The sequence below is a fragment of the Pezoporus flaviventris genome, unplaced genomic scaffold (assembly GCF_033815535.1).
Source record: "Pezoporus flaviventris isolate CSIRO_AGI_PZ_B2104156 unplaced genomic scaffold, CSIRO_AGI_Pfla_v1 ptg000080l, whole genome shotgun sequence".
Classification (NCBI taxonomy): domain Eukaryota; kingdom Metazoa; phylum Chordata; class Aves; order Psittaciformes; family Psittacidae; genus Pezoporus; species Pezoporus flaviventris.
In genome coordinates, this window is record NW_026892628.1 from 1,376,579 (window position 1) to 1,395,741 (window position 19,163).

General features: G+C 66.7%; 2 protein-coding genes across 3 annotated transcripts; one reads left to right on the plus strand and one right to left on the minus strand.

Moving 5' to 3' along the window:
• Positions 1–125: 125 nt before the first annotated feature.
• Positions 126–1,304, plus strand: CUNH19orf25 (chromosome unknown C19orf25 homolog). Its single transcript, XM_061474617.1, has 3 exons — positions 126–162; positions 802–974; positions 1,090–1,304. The coding sequence occupies exons 2-3, from the start codon at positions 827–829 to the stop codon at positions 1,260–1,262; spliced, it is 321 nt and encodes a 106-aa protein (XP_061330601.1). The 5' UTR covers positions 126–162; positions 802–826; the 3' UTR covers positions 1,263–1,304.
• A 2,309-nt stretch (positions 1,305–3,613) lies between these two features.
• Positions 3,614–14,823, minus strand: APC2 (APC regulator of WNT signaling pathway 2). Of its 2 annotated transcripts, XM_061474811.1 has the most exons (14): positions 14,633–14,823; positions 14,426–14,516; positions 14,183–14,351; positions 13,991–14,099; positions 13,791–13,904; positions 13,414–13,491; positions 11,795–11,875; positions 11,324–11,708; positions 11,089–11,184; positions 10,852–10,991; positions 10,690–10,767; positions 9,856–9,972; positions 9,562–9,776; positions 3,614–9,472 (listed from the first exon to the last, which is right to left on the minus strand). In XM_061474811.1, exons 1-14 carry the CDS (start codon positions 14,771–14,773, stop codon positions 4,030–4,032), a joined length of 7,257 nt encoding a protein of 2,418 aa, XP_061330795.1. In that variant the 5' UTR covers positions 14,774–14,823; the 3' UTR covers positions 3,614–4,029. The 2 variants fall into 2 exon arrangements, with proteins under 2 accessions (XP_061330795.1, XP_061330796.1); XM_061474812.1 differs by lacking the exon at positions 11,795–11,875.
• Positions 14,824–19,163: the final 4,340 nt, after the last annotated feature.

Genomic DNA, 19,163 nt, shown 5'->3' on the forward strand with positions numbered 1-19,163 from the left:
CTCTACCCTGTGCCGCGGCCCCTTTAAGAGCCAAGGCGGGGACTGCGCGGGAGTGTGACGTCACTCAGGGGGCGTGGTGGGATGAGGGCGCGGGCGGTGGCGCTACGGTGGCCGGGAGGAGGGTGAGGGGGCCGGCCGCGGCGGGGAGCGAGCGGCGGAGGGGTCCGTGTCCGTGTCCGTGTCCGTGTCCGTGTCCGTGTCCGTGTCCGTGTCCGTGTCCGTGTCCGTGTCCGTGTCCGTGTCCGTGTCCGTGTCCGTGTCCGTGTCCGTGTCCGTGTCCGTGTCCGTGTCCGTGTCCCCGTGTCCGTGTCCCGTGTCCCGTGTCCGTGTCCCGTGTCCGTGTCCCCGTGTCCGTGTCCCGTGTCCCGTGTCCGTGTCCCCGTCCGTCCGTGTCCGTGTCCCCCCGTGTCCCCGTGTCCGTATCCCCGTGTCCCCTTTCCGTGTCCCCGTGTCCGTGTGTCCGTGTCCCTGTGTGTCCGTGTGTCCGTGTCCGTGTGTCCGTGTTCGTGTCCGTGTCCGTGTCCCTCCGTTCTGGGGGCAAGGCGGTGTCTGCCCGTCCCGGGGCAGGGGGGGGGGAGGCCGGTCTGTCTGTCCGTCTGTCCAACGACGAGGCACCGAGGGGGTCTGTGTGCCTTGGGGAGGGGAGGAAGTCGATCTGTCCGGAGGGGTCTGTGTGTCTGTGCGGGGGCTCTGCCGGTCGAGGGGGGCAGTCTGTGTGTCTGTCCCCAGCGCACCACGGGGGGGGGGGGGGGGTGTGTGTCTGTCTGTCTGTCCGCTCATCCCGCCCCCCCCCGACACCAGCCCCCGCGCATGAAGCGGCCTCGGGATGAGCGCTAAGGCCAAGCGGGTGCTGCCCACCCGGCCTGAGCCCCCCACGGTGGAGCAGATCCTGGCCGACGTGCGGGGCACCCACCCGGCAGACCCCGTCTTCCTGCTCCCCGCGGAGCCTCAGCGAGAGCACGGCCTGTGCCCAGGTGAGCCCGGGGGCGAGACAGCGACGGGACGGGACCGGGACCGGGACCGGGACGGGACGGGACCGGGACGGGACTCGCGGACCGCTGCTGAGCATCCCCGCTCTGCCCCCATCAGGCCCCGCTGCGGAGGAGAGGGAGCGGCTGTACCGGCAGAGCCGCTCCTACGTGGAGATGCACCAGTGGCTGGAGGAGTCCCGGGAGCGGCTGCGGGAGCAGCGCCAGGAGCTGCAGCGGGCGGGCGCGGCGCTGGAGCGCGGCATTGCCGACATGAGGCAGAAAGCGCTCTGAGGAGCTGCTGCTCCCGCTGCTGCAGCATCGCCCTAGGCCTCGGCACGTCGCATCCTCGCAGTTGCTGTCTACCTAATAGGGGAGAAGGGAATTTAGTTTACGGGAGGATCTGGCCTCGCTGTGCACAAAGGGCCGGAGCTTTGCCCCCCTTTGCCCCGCTACTGCCCCTGCCGGTTCCTGGTGCAGGAGGAAAGGCTCGGACCTTGCGTTGTCCCTGCTGCCCATGAGCTCGATGCCCTCGTCCCCAGAGGGTGGCACGTCCTCTGCGCCCTTGTGCTGTGGCTTCACCTATGACTTTTCCCTCTGGTACTGCCCTGAAGATGACCACATCGCCTCCCGCATCTCGGAGTGCTTGAAGAAAGAAGGTTTTCGGGGCTATGCAGAGCACCAGGACCACGTGGCTGGGAAGCCTGTCATCCTGACTGCCACGAAGGTCATCGAGGCCAGCCGGGTGGCCATCCTCCTCCTGTCTGCCAAGTCCCTGGGGGACCCGTGGTGCCAGCGGGTTTCCCAGTGGAACCTGTGTCACATCATTCAGTGCCACGGGACCAAAGTGATCCCCGTGTGTGTGGGTGTGAAGAAAGCCGAGGTGCCCCCCTTCCTGCAGCACCTCACTGAGCTCGAGTACCAGAACGAGTTCTTCTTTGACAGGCTTGTGAACAGCCTGAGAACATCCTGCTTGGCAGCACAAAGAGCCCGGCGAGCCCTGTCCTCCAAAGAGAAGAGGTGAAGGACCACGGGTGACTGAGGGCTGTTTTGCAGCCTGTTTGGGAGCTGATGGCCCTGCAGCGGTGGTGGTAGAAGCAGGGTTGTCCTGTACTGATAGTAAAGATGGTGGGAACAGGGATTGTCATAAATCTCATTAAAAACCCTTCTCCAAGGACTGAAGATGTGACTTCCTGCCTGCCCTGTTTCACTTGGTGGCTGGGGGGTAAAGTCACCATAACACCCCACAGGGTGGCTGTCTGCCTTAGCAGGAGTCTGTGTCCCGTTACCACCCTGCACAAGAAATGGATCCAGAAAACGCTGGGGGGAGGCTGCGCTTCTCCCCAGCCCAAGTGTGTGGGACAGACAGACCAGCCCTTCCTATTTACACAGGTTGGCTTTTAATTGTTAATACTGTCCAGAGTCCCAGTAAGATAACATCCTTAGTACATACATACAGCGAAGGAGGGAGCAGGCTGCCGCAGAACCTGGTGGGATTGTCCGCAGAGGGCTGAAGTCAACACGCACGTGTGGAGCAGAGGTGGGCAAGAGTGGGGCTGGGTGGTGGGGCTTGAACTTGGGGCTGCTGCCGAGTACATGGGGCGATGCTGGTCCTCCCAGCACATCCGATGCTCGGTTATGGCACTCAGGAGTGCCCCAGGGGACTTTGTCTCCTTTCCTTCAGTGCCAGCCCTGGGTCCCACTGGCTGCAGCCTCCCAGCCACTGCTGGAACAGAGGTCTCCAGCCAGCACTGGGGTCTGCACATCCCCAGGGAGCCCATGGGTGTCCCCACAGCCCTGGTGTCTCCCTGGGCTCAGTGCATATCCCTGTGGCCCCACTGCGTGTCCCCGCAACCCCTGCGCAAGTCCCAAGAGCCCCTCACTACGTCCCCCATGGCTCTTGGGTGATCCCCATGTCCTCCGCACATGTCCCCATAGTCCTGTGTCTGCCCCCCCATGGCACTGCTATGTGGGGATGCCATAGGTCATCCACAGCAGGCAACAAGCTATAGAGAGCACCCAGGGTGGGTGGTGTGCTCACCAGCAGCTCAGCCCCATCCCATCCACTCCCTGGGGTCAAGGTGCTTCCTGCATCTCCCAGTCTCGGCACATGAGGCTGACAGCAGGAGCGAGGGGTCCCTGATGCTTTGGGGCTGGGAGCTCCCATGCTCATGGGCATGATCCACTCCCGGATGGACTCGTGTCCACGTGCATGGGGACACTCTGGCTGCAGGCTGGGATGGGACTGGGGGGGGCTGCAGATGGGGGTGAGGGGCCCTGGACCCTTCCCTAGGGGTTGGGCACCCTGGCACCAGTTCAGCACCGCTTCCCCTTCCAGGGCAGCTCCCAGCCTGCAAGAAACCCTGCAAGCAGCCTCCAGGGACGAGCCCATCGAGACCCCGTTATCCACCAGCAAGCCCCTTCCTGGCTCCTCCTGTGCCTCTTCCATCCAACACTGCTGTGAACAAGTGCAAGCACTATGGCTGCAGGTTACCCATTAGCAATCAGCCACGGCCCTTATTTAGGACCCTCCAGCAGCACCAACAGGGGGGCTCTGGCCCCCATCTCCCCACAGCCAGGAGCTCTTCCCCTGTGAAGCCTCTCCAGCCACGTGTTCCCTCCCCACCGGGTAATAAATGAGCTGATTGCTGGCAGAGCAGGGTATTGGTGGCGATACAAGCAGAAGCACGGTGTGCCACCCTCCTGGTGTGCCGGCTCAGGTCCTGGTTCAGCCTCTGCCCAAGGCAGGTGAGCAGGATGAGGGCATGGCTTCCCCCTCAGCTTGTTCCAGGGTGTCCAACAGTGGGAGGAGGTGGCCACTGAGACTCACCCTGGGTTGAGCATCAGCCCCATCCCAGCACCCAGCAGGTCCCCCTGGCTCTGCTTGGTCCTCAGCACTGAGAACTGCAATGCTCTGGTACAGCAAGACCCCAGACAGGGCAGGCAGCGGATTGGGGTGGCTTCTGGTTCCCAAGCGTCCCATGCTGCTGTGTCCCCACCCCAGCACAGTTCTGGCCGGCTCCCATGGGACAGGGTGTCATGGGACCCATGCTGGAGCTGCTCAAGCTTGGATTTTCTCCACCCCCTTGTCAGCCACCGCTGTCACCGCCATGGGGCTGGGGACGTAGTTGAAGGGGGTAACGCGGGCAGCTTTGCTTGGGGAGCCATGTCGGCTGGTGGGGAAGGTACCGGCGGGTGCCTCGTGGCTGAAGGAGATGGGCAGCGTGGCCTTGGGTGGGACCAGAGCTTCGCCATCGCAGGTGGCACGGGTGTGCGGGGGCCCCTCACGGGTCTCCAGGGTGGGAGAGGTGCTGGAGTTGGTCTTGGTGGTGGAGAAGTCCTCAGTCTGCACCACGGCATCACTGGTCTTCCTGGGGCTGGGGCTGCTGGGGCGCTCCTCCTCGCCAGCCCCCGCCAGCGGCAGGGCCGAGGAGGGCAGCGTGCTCTTGAGGATGTGCGGGATGTCCTCGTCCCGAATCCTCCGCCACGTGCCCTTCATCACCACCACCGGCGGCTTCGCTGGCTGCTCACCGGGTGCTGCCTCAGGCTGCCGCCGCTGCCGCGCTGAAGCCTCGGAACGGGCCGAGAGGACGGAGGAAGGGCTGCCCGTCCTCCGCGCCACGCTGATGTTGGGCGAGGACGAGTACCTCTTGAAGGGCTCGGGCGCAGGGATGCTGGTCTTCACCGGCAGGCGGGACGGGCTCTCGGAGCTGGTCCTCCGCGGTGGCTTTACCCCGGTGGGGACTTTGCTGCCGAGCTGGGCTCTGGGCACGAGGGGCCGTGGGCTGGAGGCCGCCGGCTTGGCTGCCTTGAGCTCGTCACAGCGGGAGGAGCAGAGGAAGACGGCCGGGAGCGTGTCCCGGCTGCGCTGCGGGGAGGCAGCGCGGGGCTGCGCTGGGGAGTGCTCGGCGCGGTGCCGCAGCAGCAGGCTGGAGGACTCCTTGATGAAGGTGAGCTGGCGCAGGAAGCCGGAGCGGTCCGAATCGCTGCCGCTGGAACGGGTGGACGACATCCGCACCAGGTTGAGCCGGCCCCCCGCCGGCCCCGCCGCTCTGCTGCCCCGCGCCTTTCCACCGTCAACCTGCTCCTCCAGCACCGGCATCGCCCCCCGGCCCGGCAGCGCCTTCCTGCTGGGCTTCTGCATGAAGGGGATGCGGACGGGTGACTTCTGCGTCTTGGACGGCTTGGGAGCCGAGGGCTTGGGAGCCGGGGCTTTAGCCGGGGGGCCGGGTGGGGAGGAGGAGCTGCCCGCCTTGCCCGTGGCTGCAGGACCCTGCTTGGTGTGCTGGGAGGGCGACGGCAGCTTCTTGGGGGCATGTTGGGACGGGGTGGAGGTGCGAGAGGAGCCCGAGGAAGGGGGGCCCTTGCCAATGCGGGCGGGCGGCGTTGTGCTCCTCTTGGGCAGCGCCAGGTCCCCGGTTTCGGGGGGCTTGCCCAGGCGGTGCAGGCTCCGAGAGCGCTGCTGGCTCAGGGAGAGGTTCTTGGCTGGCGGCGCCTCGGGCTTCGCTGCAGGGCTTTTCTTTGGGGTGGCCCTCGGGCTGGGGGTGTCCTTGGCCAGGCTGGGCATGTAGATGACGGTCCTGCCGCGGAAGACCACGGGCAGGTTCGGTACCGGCTTGGTGGGAGCTGGGCTCCGCTCTGCCCTGGCACTTCCACGTCCGGCAGAACGGGCACCGGGCACATCCTTTCTCTCTGGGCGGCTCTTGCTGTGCTCCCTCCTCGCTGCATCCCGGCTGGCCACGCTGCCAGCGCGCTTCTTCTCCTGCCTGCCCAAGGAGAGCTGCAGGGTGGACCCAACCGAGAGCCCCGACATAAAGGAGAGGATGGAGTCAGACTCGGAGGAAGGCTCCCGCGACAGGGAGGCAGCAGCCTGGTGCAGCCAGGTGACTATGGAGTTGGCACCCTCCTGGATGGCTTGCCACTCCACACTGTCCAGGTCTGAGCCCCGGTCGGAGCCGACATCCTCGGTGGGGCAATGCCTCCCCTCTGCTTTCCGCTCCCTCCCACTGGCACCCGCTGGCTTCTGCTTGCGCTCTGCCATCCTCCGGCGAGCTGAGGGCCGCCGGTGCTTGGGCATGGCTGAGCCGATGCACTTCTGCAGCAAATCATCTTCTGAGTTGAGGCTGGGGGAGCTGGGGGAGCCCCCCTGAGCCTGCCCTGCTGCTGCAGCTGACCGCAACCAAGCGGCTTTGCCACAGGGCTGGCCCCGCTCCTCGCTGTCGGAGAGGTTGGCATCGCTCAGTGAGCTCATGGAGGAGCTGAGGGAATAGCACGGCGGTGTCTCATCAGCAATGAGGTTGTTCTGTGGCTTCATCTTCACTGGCCGCGGGCTGGGACGGGGCTCAGGCTCCCTCCGGGGGCCAGAGCTGCCCCAGTTCTCCTTCCTGGGCACTTGGCCGGGCTGGGCTCTGCTGCTGGACACCTCCTTGCCTGCCTCGGGCGGCTCGTCCGAGTCCTGCTCATAGAAGCAGTAGACAGCTTCCTCGGTCGGTGTGGTGTGGCACAGCGACTGGAAGGCCACCCCGTCCTCCTGGGGAGCATCCTTCCTCCCAGGGGGACCACTGGTCCTCCCCACCTCCAGCTCCAGGTTGGGTCCACCCTTTGCAGGGGGCTGGCCCTTCTTCCCATCCCCACCTTGGCCGCAGCTCGATCCTGCTTTCCCCTTGCGGGCTGAGCTCAGCCGGGCGGGCGCTGAGCTGCCGGAGGCGGCTCTCCTGGCCGGGATGGTGCCAGCCTCGCGGTGCCCATCGGGCAGAACCGGGTTCCCTGTGCCTGGGCCGCGGCGGGGCTCGGCCTCCTCGGCGGCCGGGTAGCGCAGGGTCTCATCGCTCAGCGAGGCAGCGCTGGAGAAGTTGACGGGGGTCCCATCAGCAGAGTCAGTGAAGGAGTCATCGTCCTTGAAGAGGTCGCGGGCAGTGGCACGCAGGTGCTTGGGGATGCCGGGGTGCGTGTGGGCCGGCACCAGCATGTAGACAGGGACGTGCACCGGCTTCTTTGTCTGGGGGTGCAGGACCTGGCCGGACAGCAGGGAGGTCTTCACTTTGCGGAAGCGGGAGGGCATGGCGGAGCTGATGCACTCCTTCAGGATCTCGATGTCGTCGTCGTCGGGGGGCTCAGCGCGGTCAGCTCGCCGCCGGCCCTCCAGGTACCGCTCCTCCCGGCGCTCCTCCCTCTTCTCATGAGCCACAAAATTCAGGCTGTTCTTCTCCGGGAAGGTGGGCATCAGCTTGAGCTCCACATCCTTCTGCACGTAGTGCTCGTGCAGGGGCAGCGCGCTCAGGCTGGAGGCGCAGGAGAAGTTCTCGTTGGGTTTCTCCACTGTGAAGTAGACCATGGAGTCCAGGTCCTGGGGCAGCTGGAAGCGTTCCTTGAAATCCGTGATCTCCATGAACTTCTTGACGTTGTTCTCCCACTGGATGTTGAACTGACTGGTCTCCTTCTCCGGCTGGCAGCCCAGCTCGAAGAGGGGCGTCTTGCTGCGGCTGGGTGGCATGGTCTGCCCGGGGCTGTCGGGCAGCTCGCTGGGGCTGATGGTGCCGCTGATCATCTCACTGCAAGGGTCGCTCTGGATGGAGCTGGCGATGGAGGGGCTCTCGAAGCTGCCCAGGGAGCTGACGGAGCTGCAGCGGCTCATCACCAGTGGGGTCTCCTGGATGTAGTTCTCTGAGGAGCTCGAGGGCGTGAGGTCCTCCTGGTGCGACGGGGATGACTCCCGCAGGAAGACCTTGTCACGCTTTGGGAAGGGGATGCTGATGGGCTGGGACATCCCCACCGGCATGGCTAGACCCGTATCTACTGCCTTCTCCTTCTCCTGCCTCCCATCCTCTCCTTCTGCATCCTCTTCCTCCATCTCCAGGATCTCCAGGGAGGAGTCACTGTCCAATTCATTCTCACTGTGGCTCTGCCCATCGAGCACATTATCTGCTGAGGAGAGGGAGGAGAGGGAGCTGCACCTTGAGAAGCAGATTGGGGTGTCCTCCACTGAGTACTTCTGCACTGACTCCTGCTCCGCGGCGGCCGGTGGGTGGGCAGGCAGCTTCTCCGGGATCTTGCTCAAGGTCTCTGCTGTCTGCAGCAGCGTGGGGGGAAGCCAGGCTTGCTTTCTGCCCAGGAGGGAGGAGTGGTGGCCGGTGCCGGTGGCCATGCCAGTCTTCGCCAGGCTCTCAAGCAGGGGGATGTGCTGGTAGGATGGGGAGAGTTTGATGGTGCGGACCTGGGAGTCCGGGGATAGCTTGCTGCCCGCCTCCTTCTTCCACTCAGCCTCTTTCTCCAGTGCCTTTGGGCTGGGGAAGGTCACCGTCTTCTTGGCCCGTTCAGGAAGGTCTCGCTGCTCTGGCTTGTCTGGCTCAGCCGGGTCTCTGCCCTTGAGCGTGGGGGGTTCAGCCCGCTCCGGCTTGCTGCTCAGGATGCTCTTGAGGTCAAGCCGGCTTGGCCGCTTCTGGTACCGCTGCAGCTCCTCCCGGTAGTCGAGGAAGGAGGCCCTGGTGCAGGGCTTCATGTGCTCCTTGGTGCAGTAGCCATCGCTGGTGCTGCCGCTGTTGAGGCTGTCGTTGGACAGGCTGGTGTAGGCGGTCTTCAGCCGCAGCAGCGTGTGTGCCCGGCTCAGACCCTCCCGCTTGGTGAAGCCGCCGGCATCCGAGAGGCGGCAGGGCGAGCAGGACTGGGCACGCGCCTCGTGCACCTCCTCGGGGCCATACTGCCACTCCAGGCAGTGGTCCTCCGAGCTGAGGCTGAAGCTGTCGTCTGAGGACGTGTGCATGGTGGAGATGTCCTCCACCAGCTTGTCGATCTTGGCCACCGTGCTGGAGATCTTGTTGGCCAGCTTCTCGGCAGCCAGTGAGACGTCATCCTCCGGCAGCGGCAGCTTCTTGGGCTCGGCTGGTTTGCTGCTGCCGTCCTTCTCCGGCTCCGGGCATCGCCTCTGTGCCAGCACCCGGGGCAGCGCCTGCCCCTGCAGGAAGGAGGAGTTGAGGAACATGGAGAGCACGGAAGCGCTGGCGGTCTCCACGCCGGTGGAGATGTTGGGCACCTCGTCATCGTCGAAGCAGCCGGAGTCGGAGGCGTAGTCCTTCACCAAGCTCTCCACGTGCCGCGTCGGCTTCTTCACGCTCTGGCTTTTCAGGCTCTGCTTCTCCATGGTGTCAAAGGTCTCAGCCAAGTGTTTGGCATCCAGCTCAGCCTCCAGCGCCTTCTGCTTGCGCATGTAGAGCGAGGGCATGCAGGAGCCCGGCGACACCACAGCCGTGTCCTTGTATTTGGGGGGCCGGTTGGTGAGGAGGTTGCGCAGAGCGGCTGCGCTGCCCATGGCGATCATCTTGTGCTTGGAGTGGATGAGGTTGCGCAGCATGCTGACTGCCCCCAGGTCCCACAGCAGCTCCTGGTCGCGGGGGCTGCGGGCAGACAGGTTCCAGAGCGTGCCGCAAGCGTTGCTGACGATGGTGAGGCTGTGCGAGCGCAGGTGCTGCAGCAGCGTCTGCAGGCAGTTGTGGTCCCGGAGCACCTGCCTGCGAGACAGGGGGACCCCCGGCCATCAGGACATCGGGTCCCCCATGCTCCACCCCATGCCACCACCCCAGCCTGCGGTGACCCTCACCTGTAGTCCTCCCGCGTGGCGATGAGGCTGGAGACGTTCCTGAGGATGCCGCCGCCGCTCTCGATGATGGCCAGCGAATTGCTCTGGCACTTGTACGTGAGGGTGCTCACCAGGAAGCCCAGGGCCCCGTCCACCCCGCAGATGGCAGCTTTGTTCTCCGTGCTGTGCGCCGACAGGTTCCACAGCGCGCTCAGGACGCTCTTCAGAGTAGATTCCTGACGCAGGATGGGACACGGCTCCATCAGCCCCAGTCCGGCCACCCCGGTGCCTGCCCCTGCCCGCTCCGGTGCTCACCTTGCCCGCATGCAGCGCGCACCGCATCAGCCCGGTCACGCTGCCCACCTCCCGCAGCACCTTCTTGCTGTTGATGTCAGCCCGCCACGAGAGGTTCCTCAGGATGCTGGAGACCACCTGGGAAGGCAAAGTGAGGGAGGTGGGCAAAGGGACTGTCCCCTGCCTGTCCCCCCCACCCAGGGGAGCCCAAACACCGCCATAGTCATAGAATGGTTTGGGTTGGAAAGGACCTCAAGATCATCCAGCTCCAACCCCCTGCCATGGGCAGGGACACCTCACACTAAACCATGGCACCCAAAGCTCTGTCCAACCTGGCCCTGAGCACTGCCAGGGATGGAGCATTCACCACTTCTCTGGGCACCCTGTGCCAGCGCCTCAGCACCCTCACAGGGAAGAGCTTCTGCCTAAGACCTAACCTGAGCTTCCCCTGTTCCAGTCTGAACCCATCACCCCTTGTCCTGTCACTGCAGTCCCTGATGCAGAGCCCCTCTCCAGCATCCTTGTAGCCCCCTTCAGACACTGGAAGCTGCCCTGAGGTCTCCACGCAGCTTCTCTTCTCCAGCCTGAACAGCCCCAATGTTCTCAGCCTGGCTCCATACAGGAGCTGCTCCAACCCCTAAGCATCCTCATGGCCTCCTCTGGACTCGCTCCACCAGTTCCGTGTCCTTATGCTGAGGACACCAGCACCGCACACAGTGCTGCAAGTGGGGGTCTCATGAGAGCAGAGCAGAGGGACAGGATCCCCTCCTTTACCCTGCTGCTCACGCTCCCTTTGATGCAGCCCTGGATTTGGTTCATTTCTGGGCTGTGAGCGCCCAGGAACCCAGCACCCACCTGATGCAGCTCCTCGCTATCAGAGCCCAGCTGAGCCACGATGGCTTCCATGCAGCCCCGGCGGGAGCACAGCGTTGCCTGCAGGGGGGATGAGGTTGTTGATGTGATGCTGTGCCCACCCCAGCCCTGCAAACCCCCACTCTCCCAGACCCCCCCCCCAACCTTGTTGACCACGTCGCCAAAGGTGAGGTTGGTGAGGGCCATCCCCGCGTAGCGCCGCAGCGCCAGGTTGAGAGGGTCGTTTGTCATCTTGTGCATCTCGTAGTCCACTTGCAGCAGCTCAGCCACCGCCTGCAGCCCTCCTGCAGGACAGGATGGGGGGGGGGGGGTGTGACTCAAGCACCAGGGAGGAGGGTACAGAAGGGATGGAGCCCTCTCCTGGCACCCACCCCATCTCACCCAGCTCATTCATGGCCCGCCGGTACTCCTCGTCGAAGGAGAGCTTCATGATGGCGCAGGTGGCCTGGCAGATCTGGGGCTCGATGGGCACTGGTGCTGCAGGGAGAAAGAGAAGGTGCAGCCTTGGGGGTCTCCTCCATCACCGCCGCCTCCGGCACGCTCGGATGCTCGCAGCCACATGCGCCACCATGCGCGTGTGTCCGTGCGCATATTGGCATCCCTCCTCGCCCCATACCTGTGCCATTCTCAAGGCCTCTGCCCCCATCCCTGCTCTGCATCTGCAGCCAGTCCCAGCAGGTCTCCGAGTAGGAGCGGATCTGCTCCAGCACGTGCAGCACTCGCATCTCCTTCTTGGCCTGGCCCTCGTCAGGCTGGGAGAAGACGATGTTGTGGAGGGCCGCATTGGCACGCATGCGGGCATCCTTGGTGCCGGGGGGGCTCTCGGGGGGGCCCGGCTCGCCGTCCGAGTCGTGCAGGATCTGGATGAGCAGGGGCAGGCAGCCCGACTTGCGCATGGCCAGGCAGCTCTCCTGCGAGCTGGACATGGCCAGCAGCGTGCGGGACATGTCGTCCTTGTCCCGCGTGGCCAGCATGGACAGGAGCCAGAACACCACCTCCACCTGCGGGGGGGGTCAGGGTTACACACGGCTGCCTCCCCCCCAGCCCCAGCCCACCCCAGCCAGGCTCTGGTGCGGGTGCCCCTCACCTTGCTGCTGCCCCCCTCCTCGGGGTGGGTCGGGGGGTCCAGGCTGCCATCGCCCTCCGTGCCCGGCACCTTCCCACAGAGCTGCAGAGAAGGGGGCAGATGGGGGTGGGTTGCAACGCGCTGCCCTTGCCCCCCGTGCCCAGTCCCTCCCTGCTTTTCAGCAACCCACGGGTGCCATTAAATAGCAGCGTTTCCCAGTTGCTTTCATCAGTGCCAAGGCTGTATTTTAAGCTGGAATCAGGGCTGATTGGGAGGGGGCTGCCAGAGCAGCAGGCTCACTAAAGGAAAAGCGTGGGTGAAGCGATGCAGGGGGGCAGTGAGGACTGCTGGGGACAAGCCCACAGAGCTTGCATGGGAATGGAGGGGCTGCAAGGGAAGTGGGACTAGCTGGGGTGTGCAGGGCTGTGGGTGATGGAGGGGCCATGGGTGATGGAGGGACCATGGGTGATGGAAGGGCCATGGGTGATGGAGGGGCTGGGGGTGATGAAAGGGCCATGGGTGGTGGAGGGGCTGGGGGTGATGGAGGGTCATGGGTGATGGAGGGGCTGGGGGTGATGGAGGGGCCATGGGGTGATGAAAGGGCCATGGGTGACGGAGGGGCTGGGGGTGATGGAGGGGCTGGGGGTGATGGAGGGTCATGCGTAATGGAGGGGCTGGGGGTGATGAAAGGGCCATGGGTGATGGAGGGGCGGGGGGTGATGGAGGGTCATGGGTGATGGAGGGACCACGGGTGATGGAGGGGCTGGGGGTGATGGAGGGTCATGGGTGATGGAGGGGCCATGGTGATGGAGGGGCTGGGGGTGATGAAAGGGCCATGGGTGATGGAGGGGCGGGGGGTGATGGAGGGGCTGGGGGGTGATGGAGGGTCATGGGTGATGGAGGAGCCATGGTGATGGAGGGGCCATGGTGATGGAGGGGCTGGGGGTGATGAAAGGGCCATGGGTGATGGAGGGGCCACGGGTGATGGAGGGGCTGGGGGTGATGGAGGGTCATGGGTGATGGAGGGACCACGGGTGATGGAGGGGCTGGGGGTGATGGAGGGTCATGGGTGATGGAGGGACCACGGGTGATGGAGGGGCTGGGGGTGATGAAGGGCCATGGGTGATGGAGGGGCTGGGGGTGATGGAGGGGCCATGGTGATGGAGGGGCTGGGGGTGATGAAAGGGCCATGGGTGATGGAGGGGCCACGGGTGATGGAGGGGCTGGGGGTGATGAAAGGGCCATGGGTGATGGAGGGGCTGGGGGTGATGGAAGGGCCATGGGTGATGGAGGGGCTGGGGGTGATGGAAGGGCCATGGGTGATGGAGGGGCTGGGGGTGATGGAGGGGCTGGGGGTGACAGAGCGGCTGTGGGATCACGGAGGAGCAAGTGATGGTGGCTGCGGCGATGGTGGGCACCATCCGGCAGATGCTGCGGGAGCCTCCGCGCCGCCCGCTGCGCCATGGCCTACTTCTGGTCTCCATGGCAACTGCCCGTTCCTCGGTGCCGGCAGCCACACAAAGCCCTGGCGCCGGCGGGGACGGTTGGGATAATGGGGTTGGAAGCGGAGCCCGGCCCCGGCTCCAGCATCCCATGGGCACCGGGACAGACCCCGGCCGGGCTCAGCCCCGTCCCATTACCTGCGGCTCCGGCTGCTGCACCTTGTCCTGTGCCTCCATGAGCTCTTTGTCGATCTGTTCCAGCCGGGATGCCCGGATCTGGGGGAAGAGAGGGGGTCAGTGAGGGCTGGGACCCCTCCAGCCAGGGATGAGGGTGTAATGGGTGCACAAGGGTGGGTGTTGGGGTGCACAGAGCTTGTGTCAGTGTGCATGGAGCTGGTGCAAGGCTGCAAGGAGCTGCGTGTGGATGCAAAGAGCTGGGTGCGAGGTTGCACAGACTTTGGTGCTGAGCGTGAGGGTGCCCAGGGCTGAGGCTGTTGGGATGGGGCAGCTGGAGCACCCCGGGCACAGCACAGGAGGTGTGAGGAGGAGAAGGGACAGATCCTGCCCGCCCTGACCTGTGCCCGCTGCACCATCTCGTCCGCCGTCCCGAAGCGCTCCTCCATCAGCGAGCGGATGTGCTGAGCCTCGAACTCCAGCTGCTGCCGGATGAGATCCATCTGCATGGAGAACTGGGGAGGGGCAAAGATAGGGGGTGGCGTGAGGGGGACGCAGGGTCCTGCCTGTGCCCCCGGGGGTGTCGGGACCCCCTGCTCACCGTCTCCACGTGGGGCAGCTCCTCCAGGCGCGTGGCCAGGCTCTGCAGCTGGGTGTAGTACCAGACCTTCTCCTTCTCCTCCTTCTCAATCTCACCCAGCAGGAAGCACCTGGGGAAGGGGGGGGCAGCCCTGTCAGTGCAGCCCTCAGCCCCATCCCGGCCCCCTGCATCTCCCCCCATCCCGGCCCTCACCTCTCCCGGTCGAGCTCCTCCAGCATCCGGAAGGTGGCTCTGCCCAGGTCCCCGCTGCCCTCCCGCTGCGGTGCGGCTGGCAATGGGTTGTCCTCGACGCTGCGCCCGCTTCCAGGCACCTCCGGAGGGAACTTGAGGTTGTAGAGGCTGGTGATGTCCATCTGCAGGGCTGGGGACAGGGGCAGCAGCGTAAAGGGGGGGGGGGCCTGGCTGAGACACCCCCACCCCAGCCTGGGCACGCACCTTTCAGCTGGTCCAGGACCTCCGTTTGTCCCGAGGACACCATGACCCGCGCCTCCTGCTCCAGCTTGCCCTGGAGGTGCTTCAGGACCTCCTACACCAGGGACAGAGCCATTGGGGCGGTGGGCACCGTGGAGGGAGCATCCCTCCCGTCCCGTGTGCCCTTCCCTGCAAGGGGTCCGTGTCCGCCCTCCCGGGGCTTGTCCTCACCTTCATGTCCGAGGTCTCATTCTCCAGCTTGGAGAGGTGGTTGGAGTTGTCCTCCAGCTCCCGCCGGAGGTGGCTGTTCTCCTTCTTCAGCGCCTCCACTTGCCGCACCAATTGATCGTACGAGGCGATGGAGCCGGACATCTTCAGCGCCTCCAGCTCCTGCGGGGGAAGGAGCAACGTTGGCAGCACCCCCCCGGCACCTCACAGAGCCCGAGGGGGGGGGGGGAGCCCTCCCGCCCGCACAACGCTGCCCTGGCAAGAGCCGGTGCGGGCTCCCCTGGCTCGGAGCCTCCCAAAGGGACAGCCCCAGCACGGGGGCGGGGGGGGGGAGCGGGGGTGCCCGGCCCCTCACTCCGCCCGCAGGCAGCCCCCTGCCAGTCCCTGCCCGATTTCCAGCTCCGCAGCTCCCCGCTCCCGTCCCCCTTTGTCTCCCTTTTGTCTTCCCTGAACCATCTCCCGCTCCGCGCCCTCCCGCAGCGGAACCAGTCCGGGCCCCCCCCCCCCCCGCAGCACCCCCAGCCCTCTCTGCCCCCTCCATGCCTGCCCCCCCCCCCACCTTGTCCCACTGCAGCCAACCCGGGCTCCCCCCCAAACCTCCTCCTTGCGCAGTGCCCACGGCTGCCCCCCCGCACCGGACTGGAGGGGGGGGGCACACAAGGGCCATGGGGGGTGCGGGGATGGGGACCCTTCGTCACCACCCCGGCGGGTCCGGCTCGACAGCCCCGAGATGCCTTCGTCCGTGGGGGGTGTGTGTGTGTGTGTGCAAGCGGAGGGGTAGGTGGGGGGGTGCACAGCGGGTCCCCCATTGCACGCCCAGCTCATCCCTCCCCGTGACCCCCAGCGCTGGGGCAGGATCGGGCCCGTGCCCCCGTCCACCCCCCCGCAGCTGCCTGGGGCAGCGGCACAGATCGATCCCTGGGACCGCCAATGTCTGCCGCGAACGCCCTGGGATCCCTTTGGGGGGGCTCCAGCACCAGGCAGGGATGGGATCAGCACCATCCCAAACTCCCACCCGTGTCCTTCCCACCCCAGGAACCATCCCGGCCCCCGCTCCACATTGCTCCCCATCCCTTCACCCCACAACACATGGGGGGCCCCCATCCTGCTCCAGCTTGGGTGTACCCCCCCCTCCCCGCTGCCTGGCTCTGACCACGCTGCGCCAGGGCCAGCCACGCTTCCAGAGGGAGACAAAGACCCCACGGTGCAAATTCCCCTCCCCAAATAGCTGCCCCCCCCCCCCCCCCCCGGAATGAAATAACCCCCGGGGGGGTTGGGTGCAGACGGGGGTGTTGGGGGAACAAGGCTGTGGGAGGTGGCAGAAGGACAGGGGGCTATGGGATGAGGGATGTGGGATCAAAACAATCAAGACACAGGCTGCAGGATGAACAATGAGGGATGCAGGAAGGAGGATACCGGCTGCGAGAGGATGGGTGAGGGATGCAGGATGATGCAGGGATGCAGGATTAGGGATGCGGGATGCAGGCTGAGCAGAGCCTCCCATTGCTATGGCGACAGCGATGGGGCAGAGCAGGAGGGTCCATGGCCCTTCCAGAGCACCCACCAGATACGGGGCCGGGAGGGGGGGGGTCAGCACTGAGGGCACAGCATTGGGAGGATGCAGGGGAACAGCTCCCCCCTTTCCTCCCCCCCAGCACCACAAACCTCTCAGCTCTGTTTGCAGGGGGTGAGATGCTGCTGGAGGAGCCTGGGGGCCACCGCAGACCCTCCGTGGGGCGGTGGCCGGCCTGTGAGGTCCCCCCAGCTCCGGGGGGTGCTGCTGCAGGGATGGGGCACCCCCCACCAGCGGCCTTGCCCCAGCTCCTGCCCCTGCCGGGGGTCTGGGGGGGAGATGAGCGGTGCCTGAGCCCTGGGCCCGGATCCGCCACAGCCGCAGCCACGCCGGGATCTGCAGCCTGCGGGGAGGGGCCGGCGCGGCACCGGCGTTCGCGAAGCGCCTCAGACACAGCGGGGAGGGCAGGGGCCGGGGCTGCCGCGCTGCTCCCGGAGCTCAGCCTCCGGCACCGTGACCGTCCCTGCCCCATAGGACCCAGAGCGGCCCCACAGGCTCCCGGGGGCTCGGGTGGTGCGGGCCCATGGGCACACCCCGTGTGAGTGACTGCACTGGGACCCTGCTCCTCCAACACCCAGCAGTGCCCCTCTCCGCTCAGGGCACCCCTGGACCGGCCAAGGCCACCAGCAGGGCCGGGATTCATCCGGCAAGGTCCCCGCAGGGCGGATGCTGCAGCAGATCAGTGAGTGCAAAGCAGCATCTGCGGTACCCAGCACAATGCCCACGGCTCCCACCACCCCCTGTGCTGCCCTGGCCCCCTCCTCTGCGCTGTCCAACCCACTGCCGCAGCCTCCTGCAGCACACTGCCCCAGGGCAGGGCCGGGGGTGCCCCCCACCCCTGTACCCCGTGCTCTCCGCACCAGCCCCGCAGCAGGACTGGGGATGGGGACGGGGACCACGGTCGAGCCCCAGCAGCGCAGCACCAGCTGAGCGCAGCCACCTCTGACAGAAGCCACATCTGAGCCCCCATCCGGCTGCGGCTCCCGGAGCCCCCCCCAGGGACGTTAAACAAACACTTGTGTTGTCACCAGCTCCCGCTGATCGACCCGGCCCCGGGGACCCCCGACCACAGCAAACTGCCCCCAGGGAGCGCCAGGCCAGCCCCGCACACACAGCCCCATGGCACGGCTCCCGGGCAGCACATGCACATAGTGGGGCACACGCAGGGATGCTGGCACATGGGACCTGCTCCCTCCCCACATGCAGCATCCGACCCCCTGCAGCACCCACACCCGCACACAGCGGCTGTTCCCACACACATGCGCACACCACACACGTCTGCTACATGCACATGCATGCAGAGGCATGCACAAGCACATCACAGCCTTTGGGCAAATGTGGAGCCCTGGCAGGGTCCCGGTGGGGCGAGTGCTGGGGTCCCTGCACCCCCAAAGCAGAGACCCCCATGCAGGGCCAGCCCCACAGCCCAGCCCATGGCACTGGTGCGGGAACGGGCACGGGAGCCGGAGGGCAGGGACGTTGCCAGCCCGTGCCCAGGGCAGCACCTACCTCACAGCGGCATCCAGGGGGACTGGGGACACCTCCTTCCCCGGGGGCACGGCACTGGGACCCGCGGGATCCCCCTGCCCTGGGTGGGATTCAGAGACCGGGATCTCTGAGGGGCAGGTTTGGGGCTTCAGGTCCGGGGCTCAGCCCCGAGCTCCCGGCCCGGCCCCGCTATGGGGGGAGCGAGGAGCATGGCGGGGGTGGGGGGGGGCTCCGCGGGGATCCGAGCCCGCATCGGGCCGGGGGGAGAAGCGGGCACCCCCCAGCCGCGGGCCCTGCTGCCCTCCTCGCCCTGCCCGCGGGGCGGGGATGGGGATGGGGATGAAGATGGGGACGGTCTCTGCTGCCCCCCGCACCCGGGGGCTCCGGGCGGGGCCCCGGCATTGCCCAGCCTTTGTCCCCGCAGCCGGGGATGCGGGACGCGGGGGCTAAACCTGCCGACAGCCCCCCACCACCTCCCCGATGTGCCCGGGATGGAGCCGCGCCCGCCGCAACGGGAGATCGGCGCAGCCAGGGCCGGGGGCACCCTGCACATCGGGGGGGGGGTGATGCAGATCAGACCCCCCCCCCGGCCTCATCCAGCCCCTCCGACCCCCCCCAACCAGGGGTCCCCCCGCGCAGCGCTCCCCCATCCCCGCCTCGCCGGGGGCTGCAGCGGCCGGAGCCGCCGGGACCCCCGGAGGGTGCGGGAGGTGCGGGGCAGGTGCTGCCGTTACCTCATCCCCGGCGGCGGCGGCGGCGATGCGGAGCTGGGCGAGGCCGCATCCGAGCAGCCGCATCCCGCCCCCCGCCCCCCCCCCCCCCAACCCCCCCCGTCGCTCCCGGTCGGGATTTTCCGCCGTTAGAGGGCGGCAGCCGGAGCCCCCCTTCCCCCCCCACCCCCCCGAGGTTGGGACCGTGCGGGGGGAACCGGGACCGTGCGGGGCTCCCAGCCCCCCCCAACCGCCGGGGTTTGCCCCCCCCAGCGCTGTCCCCGCAGCCATCAGCCCCCCTCGGGCAGGGCCCGGCTGGACCCAACCGGGGCCGTTCCCCCCCCCCACGGCCTGATCCTGCCCCCCCTGCCTGCGGCCGTGACCTGCGCCACACACCAGGGCCCCCCCCCATGGATGCTCCGCTCACGCCGAGGACACCGTCACCCACCTCCAGGCCAGCGCGGCCCGGGCTGGGGCTGGCTGCGGGCAGGGGAGCTGGGCTGAGGGGCCAAACACGGCCTTGTCCCCGTCCCTCCCCATCAGCAGGAGCTGGACGAGGACCATCAAGGTCACAGCACCTGAACAAAAGGGACTTGGAGCCTGGTGACAGATCTTGCCTGAAGGACAAACGGCCTCAGCATCCCCAGGCAGGAGGAAAGGTCTGGAGGGTGTTTCAAAGACCCAAAGGGTCCCAAGAGACCCCTCAGTGTCCACAGCAGGGACCACCCCAAAGTCCCCAGTATCACCCCGCCCGTAGCAGCCT

Bases quoted from the DNA above. Each gene is read 5' to 3' on its own strand.
- CUNH19orf25 (XM_061474617.1), top strand. From the start codon at position 827: ATGAGCGCTAAGGCCAAGCGGGTGCTGCCCACCCGGCCTGAGCCCCCC. The intron at 975-1,089 runs GTGAGCCCGGGG...TGCCCCCATCAG, and splicing joins AGAGCACGGCCTGTGCCCAG to GCCCCGCTGCGGAGGAGAGG.
- APC2 (XM_061474811.1), bottom strand. From the start codon at position 14,773: ATGTCCGGCTCCATCGCCTCGTACGATCAATTGGTGCGGCAAGTGGAG. The intron at 9,777-9,855 runs GTGAGCACCGGA...ATCCTGCGTCAG, and splicing joins GCGCGCTGCATGCGGGCAAG to GAATCTACTCTGAAGAGCGT. The intron at 9,473-9,561 runs GTGAGGGTCACC...CCTGTCTCGCAG, and splicing joins GCCACGCGGGAGGACTACAG to GCAGGTGCTCCGGGACCACA.